The sequence below is a fragment of the Trematomus bernacchii genome, unplaced genomic scaffold (assembly GCF_902827165.1).
Source record: "Trematomus bernacchii unplaced genomic scaffold, fTreBer1.1, whole genome shotgun sequence".
In the NCBI taxonomy this organism is placed as follows: Eukaryota; Metazoa; Chordata; class Actinopteri; order Perciformes; family Nototheniidae; genus Trematomus; species Trematomus bernacchii.
In genome coordinates, this window is record NW_022987477.1 from 3,461,892 (window position 1) to 3,478,236 (window position 16,345).

General features: G+C 44.5%; 1 protein-coding gene across 4 annotated transcripts in view; it reads right to left on the bottom strand.

Annotated features, from left to right (window-relative positions):
• Nucleotides 1–16,345, bottom strand: part of arhgef4 (Rho guanine nucleotide exchange factor (GEF) 4) — a 70,147-nt gene that overhangs the window by 33,419 nt on the left and 20,383 nt on the right. For 2 of the 4 annotated variants that reach the window (XM_034146888.1, XM_034146881.1), the window contains exons 3-5: nt 6,620–11,086; nt 5,192–5,500; nt 4,706–4,835 (exon numbers count right to left, since the gene is read on the bottom strand). In XM_034146888.1, coding sequence (XP_034002779.1) covers nt 4,706–4,835; nt 5,192–5,500; nt 6,620–11,086 — 4,906 coding nt within the window. Of the gene's footprint in view, nt 1–2,271; nt 2,763–4,705; nt 4,836–5,191; nt 5,501–6,619; nt 11,087–12,020; nt 12,039–16,345 lie in introns of those variants that run through there. The other 2 variants (XM_034146899.1, XM_034146908.1) reach the window with 2 other exon arrangements.

Here is a 16,345-nt window from a genome sequence, read left to right on the forward strand (position 1 = left end):
CGCAAAACAGCGCTTTCGGTACATTGGGACCAACAAGTCTTCAAAACTAAACTACAAAATATCGTTTGTCAGTGTTTCTCACTGTAGTTTTCTTATCTAATGCCCCTAATGGCAAGCCGTCATCATTTTGGCAGTATTGAATCATATCTGTTCCACCCCCTCTCTGAGTAAAGTTTTGTGAAATTACAACACCTAAGGGCTTGAGTCTGCATCAAACAGATCATCTAACACCATTTGAAAAGCTTCCGCCCCACACCTTTGCGCCACTTTTCCCTACTTCGAGTCATTTGCCATTTGGAACGAGAATAGACACTTTCCTTTAGACATGTTCGGATGACATATTGTTACTTTTCTTAAAGCATAATCTTAACCTATTCAGTAAGGTTTAAGGACATATCATGATAGTGGAAGACACTAGCATTGACAGTTAGATAAAGGTTTCTCTGTGTGTGTTTAATGTGTTTCTAGGTGTGAATGGGAGAGAGAGTGAGATTGTGCACAGAGAAACATAGATACAAAGAAACAGCCTTCGGTCAAGGACACATGCTTATATACACGACTACATCATACACACACATTTCTTTACACGCACTGTAGTAACCCAAGTTTGTGTTATTTATTTCCTCAACAGCATGCAGCACATATGCTAGTTTTCCGCCTCCCACTGAGCAGAAAAACACTTGCTAATATACCAATGGTAATATTCAGAGCTGTATCTGACCCTCCTCCCACTCTACTGTACATCTTAACCCTCCCCCTTCTGCAACACACACACACACACACACACACACACACACACACACACACACACACACACACACACCACACACACACACACACACACACACACACACACACACAACACACACACACACACACACACAACACACACACACACACACACACACACACACACACACACACACACACACACACACACACACACACACACACACACACACACACACACACACACACACACACACACACACACACACACACACACACCACACACACACACACACACCACACACACACACACACACACACACACACACACACACACACACACACACACACACACACACACACACACACACCGCCTGGTAGTCACAATAACGCTAATGTGATGACATTTTAAAGAGGCAGATCGTGCCGCTCCTGATTTCTCTGCGTTTCACAGATGAATACAGTCCTGAGTGTTTGGTCCTTCTGCAGCAGAGCTACGGTAAATGCAGTTCCATGACAACAACAGAAGTATAGGCAGGCGGTGAGTGAAAGCCCCATTTGCACGTCAATTTTGAGATGTGTATAAAGAAGAGGGCTTGAGACAAGGAAATATACATTGTTACAAGACATTACAACACTAACAAGCCTGCAGCTAGTGTTCGTGAGCAAAAACTGACACTAAAACCACAACCAACAATTGCAATATTCCAAATCTTACAATATGACATTTCCTACATTGCACCTTTCTAGAAGCACATAGAAGACCAAGAAAAAAAGTGTAATCCCTGCTGCCTGGACAGCAACACATACCCTGAATACAGTATTAAAAAAACCTGCATATACTACATTCTTTTCATTTTCAAATGTTGTCTACAGATATTAAGTGTCTGCATAAGATATTTGTTAAAATATATATATATTTGTGGAATGTCAACAAACACTGGCCATGCGATCACCATTGATGGTTTGACTCATTGACACTTTGCCTGTCATTCCTTCTCTTTCTCCTGTCATGTGCTGTCATTTAAAAAATATAACAGTCAAATTATCCGAAACAAGGTTTTCTAAGCACTGATTTTTGAAAAACATCTAAGCCCAAGAGAGTTGAGGAATGAAAATCAGATTGGTCGTTCAATCTGAAGGCCACCTCGAGTGCACACACACAATCTATGACCTGTGTGTTTAGCAGAGAAATACACAGACTGAAATCAGTAAGCAAGACCATAAGACTGATGGTATTTTCTGGCTCTCTCTGCATTTCTAGAAAGCCAAGGCCCACCCAAACACGTCAACACAGCCCCTCGCTGACAGAGTGTCAGCTCAACGGCTGGCATGACGCTCACACACACACAAACACAAACACACAGGGTACATCCAGTCCAACCTTGAATAACACACTCTCCCCATGGCAGTGTGCCAGTCTGCTTGTGAGCATGTGTGGTCTCACCATGTGTATGACAAAAGAGACTTTATATTTGATTACAGATTACAAAGCTCAGAGGAATTGAGGGATTTCCAGAGGGGTCTGCATCAGGCACTTACCTGTGGTGGAGTGCAGACTCTCCAAGCTCCAATAGCGAGACAGGACCCCCCTCAGAGTTCCACCCAAGCTACCTCCGCCTCCACCCATACATCCACCCACCCCGAGCCCTGCGTCCAACATGCTGTCCACCACCCCGGCTGTGGGGCTCCCACCGTCCGAGTCGGAGCCCGGAGACAGCCCCAAGCTGCCGCTGCTGCCACAGCTGCCCCCGGGCAGGGGCACGCCCCCTCCAGAGCCCTGCTGGGTCCGCATCCCGATCAGGGTGGACGACAACAAGGGGGGAGACGGCAATGGGCAGTGAAGAAGTAAGTGGAAATGAAGAAGAGGCAAGACAGGCTGAGCAGGTGGTTTATCCCCAGGGTGAGAGCGCAGAGGAGGAAGAGGAGGCGGAGGATATCTGCGGCACTATACGCTGAGGTAAGCTTCAGCTGTCAACTTGCTGCTTCCTCCTCCCATTCACAGCCGGCTGTAGCAGCGCTGCTCTCCTCCACCTCTCTGCTCTGGATCGCTCTCATGCAACAACAGCCTCTCTCTCTCTCGCTCTCTCTCTCCAGGCTGACATCAGTGGGGGTCCTTCAGGGGGGTTCCTGCAGCGTAAACGGCTCACTAATGGTGCAGTATCCACTAAGGTGGAGATGAAAACAGCCAGCCCTCTCCCTCGCTCACTCCTCCCCCCTTTCCTCCACCCTCCCGAACACACAACAACAAACACACACACACACACACACACACACACACACACACACACACACACACACTATACACACACTGCACAGTCTCTATTGGTTTTCAATTCTACAGTGAGTTACAGAGCAGATTTTCAGATTATGTTTCTGGGTATTTTCATCCATATTGGTTCTGGGACTTTCATGATTGACGAATATATTAATAAATGTATTATGTAAATGCTGTTTAACAAGCTGAATCTACAGGATCATATATATAATGATGATTAAACAGATAAATGACAGCAGCCATTTGAAGCAAATGGTGTGACACACTCAGAGGCTTCACCAACACATTTTTTAAACTAAGTATATTAGCCTTCAATCAGCTTCAAGAGGCGGTACAATGAAATATTGGCATTTTATTTTAATTATGCTTATCAAGAATGTCTGTCTCTATCCCAATACACGGGAGGTTTAATCCGTTTGTATAAACTCTGTTAGTTTGGAAAATGCACAGAACCTGGACCTACTTTCTTGCAAAGAAATACCATTGACAGTATATTCTGCATGATCCCCAATTCTTGACAAATAAAATATATATATATATCTGCAGAGATCAACACCACAATGTGCAATGGAAAAAATATGTTTCATTTTGTAATGTGGGTGAACCAACCTTTACATTTTACATATTGTGTTTATGACACAAAAAACAGAATATGTATTTTGAAAAGGGCTCAGGTAAATCAAAGGATATCAACATTTTCCCTCCTTATTCTATAAGGATATATATATATAATATGCGGTCCAAAGCCAGCGTTGCACATGAAGCCTTGTCATAGTGGAGTCACGCTCAATGATCGGCTAAATCTAAAGCTATGCACCCGAGGCTAACAGTGCTGACCTAACGGTGGAATGTCTGCATTTTTGTAGATCAAGCCTTCATTCCTACGGGTGGTATTAGATTCCAGACTAATGAAACCACCTTAAAAGAGGATTACATGAGAAAAAAAGAGATATATCAGTGTGGAGATTAGTTCTGCTCTGCTGGGGTTCACAATGATAATGCATAGCACTGCGTAGAAAGATTAAAGTGTCTCTGTGTGTGCGCTCATGCCCACACTGCACCCGTCTCATGATTCAGAAGACAATTGAAATAAGTCCGCTTAATCTAATTATACTGACGACATCTGCAGCACGACCACTGACCTCACTTTGAGATCTGCTGCCTAGTCACATTTGGCAAGATATATCCTACTACAAGTGATATATTTAGTAGTTGTTGCCATAAATATTTATGTCGCATGATTTCCAGTAATATGGTCTAAAATTATGTTGTCTTTCTTCTCTCTGGTCAAAAGTTGGGTATGAAGAAAGGAGAATCTGATGGCATATTAGTATTGATTATATGCATCTGTATGGTAACTGATAAATGTTACAGTGAGAGCTTACTGCAGCCACCAGGTGGAATAATGAACTGCACCGGTTCTGTGCCTCAACTACAAAACATTGTACTGCCATATGACACTAAGAACAGCACATACATTATGGACAGTTATCTATAAACAAGCAATACAATGAATATTTAAATGAGCTCATGAATCAGCAATACTATCAGGGGTTCCAACATCCTTTTGGGGAGATAATAAGGTAACCAAAATGTCACATGGTTCATATGTTCCTACCGCCAGTGTATTCACCAACCCAAGGTGAATCTGGAGAGGAAGTGTTAAATGCAGAACACTTAGTCAGAGAGGGTACTTACAGAAGTAGGAGATGTGTCTTCTCCAGCCGAGGCAGTCCAGACCGATGGGGGTGCTCTGAGAGAAGCAGTGGGATTTCAGGGGCATCCCACGGAAAGCCTCAATGGGACCCAAGCTCACTCCAGCATCAGTCTGTGGGAATAACAGAGGACTATTTTCAAATCACTGACATCACCAACATTTATTTACCTGCGAGGCGGACATGAGCCCGTAAAAAAAAAACGATCAAGAAATTGCAGAAAAGGAAGAAAAGAATACAAGAAAAGGCATGCGTGAATGTGCAGAAGAGTGGAAATGTAGGAGGCCATGCCTGAAGCAGATAGTAAAGTGACGATAGGCTTCATATCCACGATACAAAGCCATCAGACAGGAGCAGACTGTCCAGGAGGAACGGAAACTCAGAAACAGGAGAAGAGAGGAGTGTAACAAAGACTTCCAAGGTTCGGATCTTTGCTTCGGCGGCTGGAGGCGCTGTGGCCCCTTCTTACTTTGTCCATGTCTTCAGACAGCAGCGTGTGGAGCTGGCCCAGACTCCCCCGGATGGCTCTGGCCAGTTTGCGTTTGTTTCTCTTTTGCTCTTCGATCCAGTGGTCGTCGAGAAACCTTCTCCTTCGCTGCTGGCCACCTCCGTCACGGACCACGCCCACCCAGCAGCCTGTCCTCAGCCCACTGAGAACCACAGAGGGCGTCCCCTCGCTCTTCCCCTCGCTCTTCACCTCGCTCTTCACCTCGCTCTTCACCTCCAACAGCCTTCTTGTTCTGGACAGGCTGCGAGGGCGACCACTGTTTGGTGTTCCCTTTTAAGTGCACAGTTTACTGGTTAGTCACATTCACCTTTTCAACTGCTGCTTATATCTCTAGATTTTTGAGAAACGAACCAAAATCGTATTGCATTGTGTCGTCATTTGGCAGAGTAAACAATGAAATTAAATGTATTAATGAAAAATGCTGTTCAAATATGCAGTTTTATTCTCCTTCACCTCCATTTTCTTCATGTGTTTCCATAGATATTATGTGTGCCATCCAGACTCCAAAATATCCGGTTTCATAAGGTTCTACAATTTTAACCAAATAAAATATCCAGCTCCAAATTACAAGGAAAAAGAAAGTTGGTGACCCAAGCCCATAACCATCGACTGGGATGAGCCTAAACATGGCTATGGTAAATGAGATTGAATTAAAGTGGGAGGATGCCACAAGGTGGGGCTAGTCCTCCAGTTTTCCTACTGGCTTTGTATCACAGGACTATTGTAGGAACTGGCAGGGCGGTGGGCCCGATGGTGACCGTGTAACTGACAGTATGGAAATCTACCGCACTGCTGGGGGCTGAGGGGGGGAAAAAAATAGTTGACTCTGCTGTTTCTCTCCTCCTCTTCACTTAGATCGTGGAGAGCCACAAAGAACGACTTGTTCTCTGTCCCCAACCCAGATACTAACAGATCTACTAGATACACTGGCAACCACCCTGAGACCCACACACACTAACACCATCGTCTGCAGAGTAAGAGATTAACTGGTGTTGCTCCATTTTTCTATTCATTCCAAGCCAGAGTTAGTGAGGGTGCGTTGGAGGAGGGGATGAAACACTTTTCCCAGGGAGCTGGAACCCTACTGGCATCTTAATTGAGACCTTAACAAGGACCGGTTCATCTATACAGTTTTAAAGTGACGTTAACATTTTCAAAAGGAAGGGCATTTACACATACACACAATTGAATCTCAGACAAACCTTGGTACTTAAGGTTCAAGGTTCTTTATTGTCAAACTAACATAGCTACAGGGTAATTATGTCATTGAAAATCTTAGGTCACAGGCTTCTCCAACAATGCAACACAATATATTAAGATTATATAAGATTTCTGTAAAAAGATGTCACACATTTCTTTTCAAATGCATGACAAACAGACTTTTCTTACCTCTAATTCGTTGATAGAGCCAATGGAGCTGATTTGTGACTGGCTGTCTATTCTGCCTTCGGCTGCATCCACAGGGCTGAGGCTGACCCCCACAGGGCTAGCTGACGGTTTTAGGGTCTTAGGTCTCTCGGGGGGGTCTGTTAATCCCTCCACGCTGACCGACTGGCTCAGAAGGAAAGGACAGGCAGAACTGGCCCTCGCTGAGTGAGAGTAGCAAAAGATTTTACGCTGAGCTGTCGGCCTGGGACTGTTGGGTTTGGGGCTCATTGGCCGTACGGGTCCTTTAGGCAAACTCTCACTGACCCCTGGGTGGGACTTGGTCCAGGCTGGTGAAATCTGCTGAGTAAGGGTGTATAGTGAGGAGCTTAAAGGTGAGACAGGGCTGGTGTTGATTGGCTGTGAGACTGCTGAGTCATCTAGAAAGAGAGGAAGGCCCGACTCAGTGGCAGGTTCACCATTAGGTGATAACTTCCTTCTCTGGCCTTCAGATTTACAGCCATGGGGGGTTTCATTTCCACTCGCTTCCCAGGGAACTTCCCGCTTAGAGATGGGATCAGTATGGCGGCGGGCTCCGGGGGATGTGGGAGACCCTGGACTGCTGAGCCTGTCCAGGAGTGGAGAAGACGTTATGTCTTCACAGCTCTGCCCAGAAGCTGTGCTGGTACATTCCCCCTCTGGCACTGAAATGGCTCTTTTCAGCAGCTCAGCCTCCCTGGCCTTTTTTAGCCTCCTCGAGGTTTGTTTGGCTAAACCAGAATCCACATCAGTGCCCACAGTGGCCTGCTCCTCATTCTCCTTATCCAAAGAACGGGACTCAAACAGGCTGGAGAGAGACTTGTGTGCTTGTGCAAAGCGCATGCGGATGTTTAAACTGTCATTGCTCTTGCTCCTCTTGTACGTCTGCCCATTGGGGGCCTGGGCAAGACTGAGGAGGGGGTTGTCTGGGCTCGGTCCTCCGTTTCCCTCCCCATTACTCCCCTGGCCGGCCAGCTCTTGTACATGGCATACATGGCGTACATGGCGAGTTTGGGGAGAAGAGGGGAAAAAGCCAGAGTCCTCTTCTTCCATCTCATAATGCATTGAGGATAGTGACTGGTGGACTGTTTGGTTAAGCACGTTGCCTTTCACAAAAACCTCATCGTCTGAGTTCTCCCTATGTGGCCCCTGCTCAGACAGAATGCCCTCCCCTCCGCAATCAGATGACTCCGGGGTTATCTCCTCACCTGTTGCACCTTTTGAGCCCTTAGACTTCCTAAAAGAAGGCATTTTTGCAAATACAGAAAACTTCGAGCTTTTATTTCCTGCCTGGCTGCCTTTTGATTTGCTCCTCTTAGTCATTTTGTCATGGTTGGTATTTCTGTCTAAAGGAGAAACGGGATCCTCAAACTCATCGCAGGTGCTGCTCGCTGAGGTGCAAGACACAGCATCATAGGCAGAAGTCTTAGGTCCGCCACTACCATGCAGAAAAGATGTTGCTGGGCTCACGTCAGGTTCTGATTCAGCAGAAGTAAAAGATTCTTCTTCGAGTTCAGGCTGGTGTTGGGGACTGGATATGACCCCTGAAAGGTAAGCCCTAACTTCCTCTGTAGGCCTCATGACCTCATATTCTTCCTTTGTTTCGATTTTAAAGTCATCCTCTGTTGTGCCACAATATTCCAGTGATCGCTCAGCCTCCAGAATTGGCTCTAAACTGCTGACGGGAAGCAGGTTATGGCCGACATCAGGGTGTGTGTACCTCACCCTGACCTCCTGCTGTGGAGCTGACAATGTGACCTGTGTGTGGTCTCTAAACCCCTCAGCCGGTGTATATTCCTTTAATGGTTCGGATAAGCTGCCTTTTCCTCTGTTAGATAAGCTGTGATGGCTAAATGCACTGTCCATTAATAGGCTGTCTGAACTTGACCCTAAGGGTTCAAGACCTTCATGTCTTTCGGCGTTCGAGCACTTGAACCCTAGACTTATGACAGTATTGCCCTCATCACTCTTCTCTGGTTTAGTTCCATCTGCATGAGCCAGTCTTGAATGGCTGTGGATAGAAATGTTTTTCCCTAGCACAGATTCAGTCTCTTCACTACTGCGATTGCTTCTGTAGTCCAGAGAAGACTGGAACACCTCAAAATGTTCCTGGGTCTTGGCTACATTTTCGAAAGGGTTATTGGTCGCATTCATTGACGGTTCAACTACAGGACAAATGATTCTCTCATTACTTTTGTCGTGGGCTCCCCGTGAGAAACAGACTGAACCCTCCCCTCTTCCGACCCCTTTTGTACTGGCCTCAGTGTTATTGTTGGAGTCTGAGAGGAGAGAAAAATAGGCGTTCAGGCTATCGGGAGGTTCAGGGATCTTACGCAGCTGCTGAACTTGCTTACAATGACTAGAAAGTGTGCTGACAGTAGTTTTTATGTTTGTTAGGGAATTGACCCGGTGGTGTTCTCTGCTAATATCATGAGGGGACTCAGTAGCCACAGGACAGGTTGATGTTTTTCCTAAAGTAAAGCAGGCTTCTGGATCACTGACAGTTGCTTTTGGATCTAGTCTTTGCTCTGTTGTGCCAAACTGTGGAAGATGGACACTGCCTACAACAATTTGTTCATGATAAGCGTGACTACCCTCCACCTTGTGCTCCTTGTTTTGCTGGAGAAGCGAGCAGGGTGATCCTTCCCTCCTTCTCTCTCCTCCAAAGTTCTCTGACAACAGACGGGAGGATTCCTCTGCTCCTTGGTTGCCAGAACAAAACGGCAGATTCTCTGAGAATGTTTGATGAGGCAGACGTTCATCAGAATCCTGACAAATGTAGGATGGGATTTGAGTTGAGTCAGCTCCTGGTTCTACAGAGCCCGACTGTGACTTCTCCAGAAGCTTGTTCGCAGATTTGAGCTGCCTATGAGAGGGTATTTCTATTGTAAATACCCCCTGATCCAAGAGATTAGGGATCAAACCCTGGGTTCGACCTGGTTGTTTTTGATCTGTTTGGACAGGTGAAGCTCCAGTAGAAGCCTTTGGGACCGAGGTTAATTCAGCAGAACAGGTGTCCAATGTAAAAGAGTTTGAGGTCTCTGCAGAAAATGTGATGGATGAACATATTTCATTTACTGTCCCAGGTGGTGCACACCCAAACTGCCTCGCCTGAAGGCAGACACCCGACACCTTTGCCTTATCCTGAGGCTTTGTTTCGCTATTACAAACCTGAGGGCGGATATCTGCCGGTCTCTCCTCACACACAGTTCGTGAACAGCAAACATCCACATTGTGTGCCAATATATTAACGGTATTGATTGTGTCTGTGAGCTTTTCTAAGGCACTATTTTTCTTTGTGCCATGTGCTTCTGTGATGTTTGGACTTGCACCAACAATTCCTGTACTTAACTGAGAGTCTGTCTCTGGTTTAGAGTGTGCCGGAGTATCTTTCAGATGTGTAAAATGTGTATCAGCTATGCATGTTATGTCATTACAATTACTCTCTCTTCTGTTATAGGTTGCATTATCATTTGTGCCCACACTCTTACACAAGTCCCCTTCGTCTTTGTGCGCTTTAAGAGCCTGCACGTCTTTGTCTTCATTAATTACACCGTGCTGTTCTACATGTTCTCTGTGTCTGTGAGGTCTATCATTACAGTCACTACTGCATCTACTTAAATGTGTATTTTTCTCTACAGAGTAAGCGCTGAGTAGTTCAATATTCTCTACTTCCTGAACACTACAGACTTCTAATCTTTCTCTTTCTGTCTGTAACCGTGTGTTGTGTTCATGTGTGATCTGCTGTGGTTGTATCTCCACAACCCTATCCTCCGTGGTATCTATGTGTGTTGTGCATGTTTCTGTGGATTCACTCAGTCTGTTGCTTTCTTCAGGTTGTGCATGCAACTTCACTTCCTGAGTGTCTGGTGGACTATTTACCTTCTTGTCAAAGGTGTCTGTGTTGTGTTGGCTTTGTACATGTAAACTGTATGGCTCCGTGCTGTCCTTGACTTGAGTTGCGGTGCAAACGGCCTGTAAAGTGGACTGTTCCTGTTGCAAGTCTAGTTCCTCTGTATACGGATGACACAGGTCTGAAGGTCTGAGCTTCGTGGGAATATTAGGTTCCACGTGGTTCTCTGGGCTTTTCCTCCTGCTACATCTAAATCGTCCAACATAAGTCTCTGTCTGTGCATCTCTGCGTTCCTCTTTTGCCGTCACCACCTCTCTCCGTCTGGCTTTTCTCTGCCCAGTGCGGAAGGTGCCGACTGTTGCTCTCCGACTAAGGCATGCACCCTCCAGTCCCAGCAGGGCATCCACAGAGTCCTCCCCATCCGGACTCAAATCTGACAGGGTGTCGCTGTGCCGTGAGCGGGAGTCACAATACTCATCCGATGTGTTCCCCCCTCCTGCGCCTCTATTGCACCATTCCTGGGAGTCAGCACCCAAATCCCCCTCCTCTAAGCCTAATCCTTCAGAGGGGTGGGGGGAGTGTTCGAGGGCTTCCTGGGGCTGTGGAGGCAGAAAAAAAGAGGGTGAGATAGAAATCAGCACAGGAGCAACAGGTGGTTTAGCACGAGGCTATAAGAATCTTAAAGCCGATCCTCAAACAGCAACAGGCTGTCTTTTAGAAGGCAATATGTAAACTATTGATTTTAATACTAAGAGTCAGTCAACCAGAACAGCAGGTCAACAAATCCTAAAGCCAGGTACACATCGGACTGAAGTCATGTTGTGTCACATTTAGTCTTAGCTATTTCTATTAAGTCACAATCTATTAAAGCAGGTAACATGTTAATAACTTCAGTTTCAATTGGTAAAGCAAATCAAATGTGTTAAAGTCTAACTAAAACTTGCATTCCCACACGAAAATAAGTTGTATATGATGATACTTTAGCTATCGTGCATATGGACCGATATGAGGAAACAGCAGCCAATATCCTCTGAGTGACTGTTTCCTATGACATCTGTTGACTAGAGCCAGAGTTGCAACAAGACACACTGTCAAGTTCTGTGCAGCATTAATAACTGGAGAATGTCATATTGCATAGCCTGTGGGCGTCAATACAAGATTTCCACATCAACAACTAGCAGCATTAGTTAACACCAAGTTATTTTCCACTTCTAAACTGCTAGCGTTAGCCTCCATTCCCATTAGACTTTCTGCCACTACATGTTTTTGTGATTCAAACCATAGGATAACATTCATATTTTGATGATAACAATAAAACCATATAGATACGCAAGTAAAGAAATAAGATATACAACATTTCTTGGTAGAAACTTGTTCCATGGACACTGTTTCCTAAAAGAAACAATCACAAATGTTCTGCATATTGTTGTTGCTAAGAGCTGGAGTTTACAGTAGGTCACAGGCAACAGGTTGTTCTCCCTCTTAAAAGCAGTGTGCGCACACACACATAATCCATGTCAACATTTTACTTACTCTCCAGCGCTTCAGTGCATCAGCTGTGTGCAGCACCAAGGCAAAAAGGCGAGCGGCAAACCAGCTCAGCACAGCTCCCATGGCGTCCCACACACACACACTCACACACATAACCACAGAGTTCATACACTCAGCCGGAGAGTCTCCTCTTCCCTGATTCTACATGTCCGTGGCTTCCCTCTGCCTTTGTCTCTGTGTTTATCTTCTGTGGCCGTCAACCGTGCTCGCTAAGAGCTCCATGTCTTAAGTTACAGATCCTCCCCTTTCTTTATCCACCTGCGCTCACTGGTCACAACACAAAGCCAGATAACGGGGAAGAAGGTAGGAAGAAGAAGAAGCAGAACTTTTCACTGCATGTTTAAGATGTGTTCCTTCTGCCGCAGACAGGACATAATCCAGACTCAAAACAGCAGGTACACAGCGAGCTCTGTGTCTCTATAACAAGGGAAGACATTAAGAAAGCCCTGCTATAAATACAGAGCTGCGACTCCAGGTAGAGCAGAGTGCATGACAACTCCAGGCGAGGGCACGTAACCTTAATGCAAGCTAACTCAAATCACATTAGGAAGAACATGGCACCAGCCCATCAAACTGCCATTCTTGATCATACAGTGTTTAGGATGACATTCAATCTCTATAGTCCTACTCTAACCATATAACGTTCTCTTTATGGTCTACATTTTTTAATGGCAAATACTGATAACTAATTATGGAAAATGAGCGCAAATTATAAGATCAATCACTGTCAAAAGTCACTTCAGATTAAGAGGACTCACAACACTACATTCATAAATTCTTCAGGATAATGAAAAATACACTCACATAGGGCGGGGCTAAACCAGGACAACTGCAGTGATTGGTTTGTGCAGACGTGCTCTGTTTCCCGATAGACCGGTGTTATTTCCTGCTAATGATTTAGAGTTGCGTGTCTGAAAGAAGCTTAAAGGCTTAGCATAGCACCTTTTTTTAGCAGATAGTGAGGCGGCTGGTTGAGGCACAGCACTATGACTCTTTAGTTATCCAAGCCTGCCTATTGGTCCATGTTATTATCACCTGCAGGAGACGGGGCCTGCACTTCTGACCAAGCAACTTTCATTAGAATAAAATATTTAGATTCCATCCACTGTATTTCTGTACTTTGCCATTTTTTTATTAAACAAGAATGGCAATATTTAAAACTTACTTACAAATAGGACAATTATTGATTCATCTTTACGTCATTAAAAAAAGATTGAGCTGCATCTGTTGTTTCAGGACAACCAGGGACAAATCAAATATGTCATATTCGAGGCATCGCTGTGGAACAATTTCTTGACAAACAACAATTGTATTAAATGTACCCAGCTCTTCTGTGCAGCGTCTCAGTATAGTGCAATTTCACCATACCGGGTAGTTTTAAAACTGCAGTGTTGAACTTGAAGATGAACTGCCTGTGACCTGAGGGGGTTGCTTAAGTCCCAGACAGAGTAAAGACAACACACACACACACCTGAGCTTTTAAAGTAAACCCTCCTACACACACACACTCTCAGGTCATGGAGTTATGAGCCAGAACCCCAAACACAGAGGAAAAGTGAACTGGAATACGTCTACCACTTATTTTGAAGTATTAAAAAGTCAAATATCCGATTGTAATCACCAAATCAGTGAACGACAAGTCTAGTTTAAGGAACACACAGTCAGAAAACTATCTCTTGATTGGGGTTGTAGAACAATAATATTATATATATTGGTTTATGAGACCGTCCTCCAAAGAATTATCACAACACTAGTATGTTTATGTTTGACAGATGAAGACCTCTAGTGGACACTGGCATAATGACTGTTGTCTGTCAGGAGGACTTCCTGACTGGCACACCTTGGCTTGGACAATAATGCAGACTAACTTTACTCCTACTATAACAACACTTGCTATAAAAACACACAAACAATACCTGTCTTTAGAGGCATCTAGATTGTCCTCTCCCTCGTCTCTCTCTCTGCATCCTAAGGCTGCACAGAGCGTTCCTCCTGCAGACGCCACCCACACCCAGCCTGGAGGGAATGTGGCTGTGGGTGCTGCAGTCACGCTGATGTGTCAGGGCCCTGGAGACAGCTGGCTATTGTGCCGGCAGGGGTCCTCTGAGTTCAAACATCACGCAAATACACACCGTTCAGATGAACACACAGCAACGCGGCTTATCGTTCTCTGCTCCAGGACACAGTATTCTTGATTCTGCTGTGGCCCAGCCTTTACCTTACCTCACCTGGAATCAAAACTACACCGGTCCAGATGCAAAAAAAGACACCTCAAACTCATCTGATGGCTTCTTTGTGTAACAGTGAGTGACATCTGGCAGAATAAATTATTCATGCTGTCCTAAGAAAGCCACAGATTTATACAAAGCTTACCTTTAGTGTCTTGCAGTATAGAATCTGTTTTTACTCCTCGTCCCTTTTCGCGTTACTCTCCTTCCGTCTCACCTTAAACTTCCACTGCTCCCTCCATCACTGCCCCTCTTCCCTCTTCCCTCTGCCCTCCTCTGAGGTCATCCCTAAATTGTCGCCTATTGTCTCGCATCTCAGCAGAGAGGAGGATGGAAAGAGAAACCTGATCTCTTTTCTGGAGGCTACTTGGAGTAACGTAGGACAGGGAGGGGAGGTGGTGGGAGTCCCTGAATGTGAAACCTCAATGTACACAGATTATTTTATAGTTAATTCAAATACTTTTGGAGTTTAAAACTGCAATGCTGATAAGGTAATGGAAAATGAAAGTCTTTATAGAAAAGCTTGTCCATGCTTTTATTTTCAGTAGACTAGACTACTGCAGTAGTGTATTCACAGGGCTGACAAAAAAATCCATCAGAGAGCTGCAGCACGTGTCCTCACTAACACTAAATGAGTGGATCACATCAGTCCGGTTCTGAAATCTTTACATTGGCTTCCAGTCGGCCAAAGAATTGATTTTAAAGTACTATTGCTAGTTTTTAAATCATTACTTGGTTTAGGACCAAAGTATATTGTTGAACTCCTACACAATTACGAGCCATCAAGGTGCCTCAGGTCTTCTGGGACGGGTCTGCTATCGGTTCCGAGAGTAAGAACAAAACATGGAGAGGCAGCATTTAGCTATTATGCCCCGACACTCTGGAACAAACTACCCAAATCATGCACGTCCGCAGAAACACTTACCATTTTTAAATCGAGACTAAAAACATATCTCTTTGCCGCTGCTTTTAATTGAGCTGCTCTTATTCGAACTACAGTATGCCTTTTAAACATGTATTGTATACCTGTGGTGTTTATTTTTATTATTTTATTATGTTTGCTTTGTAATGCCTGTTGTAAAATGCCATTATATAATGTGTTTTTACTGTATCTATTCATAAAAAGTCTTTTAATTTGTTTTGTAAAGCACTTTGAATTGTCGTGTACAGAAAAGTGCTATATAAATAAACTTGCCTTGCCTTGCCTTGCCTTTATCTAAGACCCCAGGAACAGCACTTAGCTTAGCTGTGAGGTCATTTTGGCAAAGTGACCAAAGCAGATGACATAACACACTTTGGCCCAGAATTACATTTTTCCGTACACAACCATTTCATGAGCAAGTACAAGGTTAAGTATCAGAATGCTGACCCAAGCAGGAGACAGAGTGCAGAAGGGTGCACTGCAGTATGGGCTCTGACACAAGAAAGAGACTTCTAATACTGAGAGGCAGGCTTTGAATTGGACTGAATGGGCCGTCATGTTTGGATAACTCATCCTGTCTCTGCAGAATTAAGACTTTGGACACTAAGACTTTTTCTGCTGTTTTGGCAATGTTCTCAAGCACAACGATGTCAACGGAAAAAATGCCAGGACCATCGACTGGTAGGGGTCCAAGGTCATATACTCATCTCATTAAAGTGCTTTAATATTGAGTATTTGCAATCCATGTGTTTTTAATGAAGCATAATAGGGCGCTTTTGACTTTATCCATTGAGCAAGTTTCCCGCAGATGGACAAGCTGAACTGAATAAAAAATAACCTCCTTGGCGACGGTAATGATTTAGGGGGAATTCTGGGTGTTAAGTGTCATTAAGAGCTTTCCACAGAAAACTGGTATTGATCAGATTTACAAAAAATTGGTCATTAAGCTAGTACCCCCAATCCTTTTTGACTTGTGACCCCCTAAAACCAAGCCACCAATCAGTCAATCTGTTAGCCATACTAAGTACTTTCAACATTCGAGTATGAAAAGTTCAACCACAAGTTTTTACTTCCTCTTTCCAATTCAATTAATTGTCTCATGACCACAACAATTTAATCTTCAAACTGTAGAAATCAATCAGTTCGTTCCAATGACT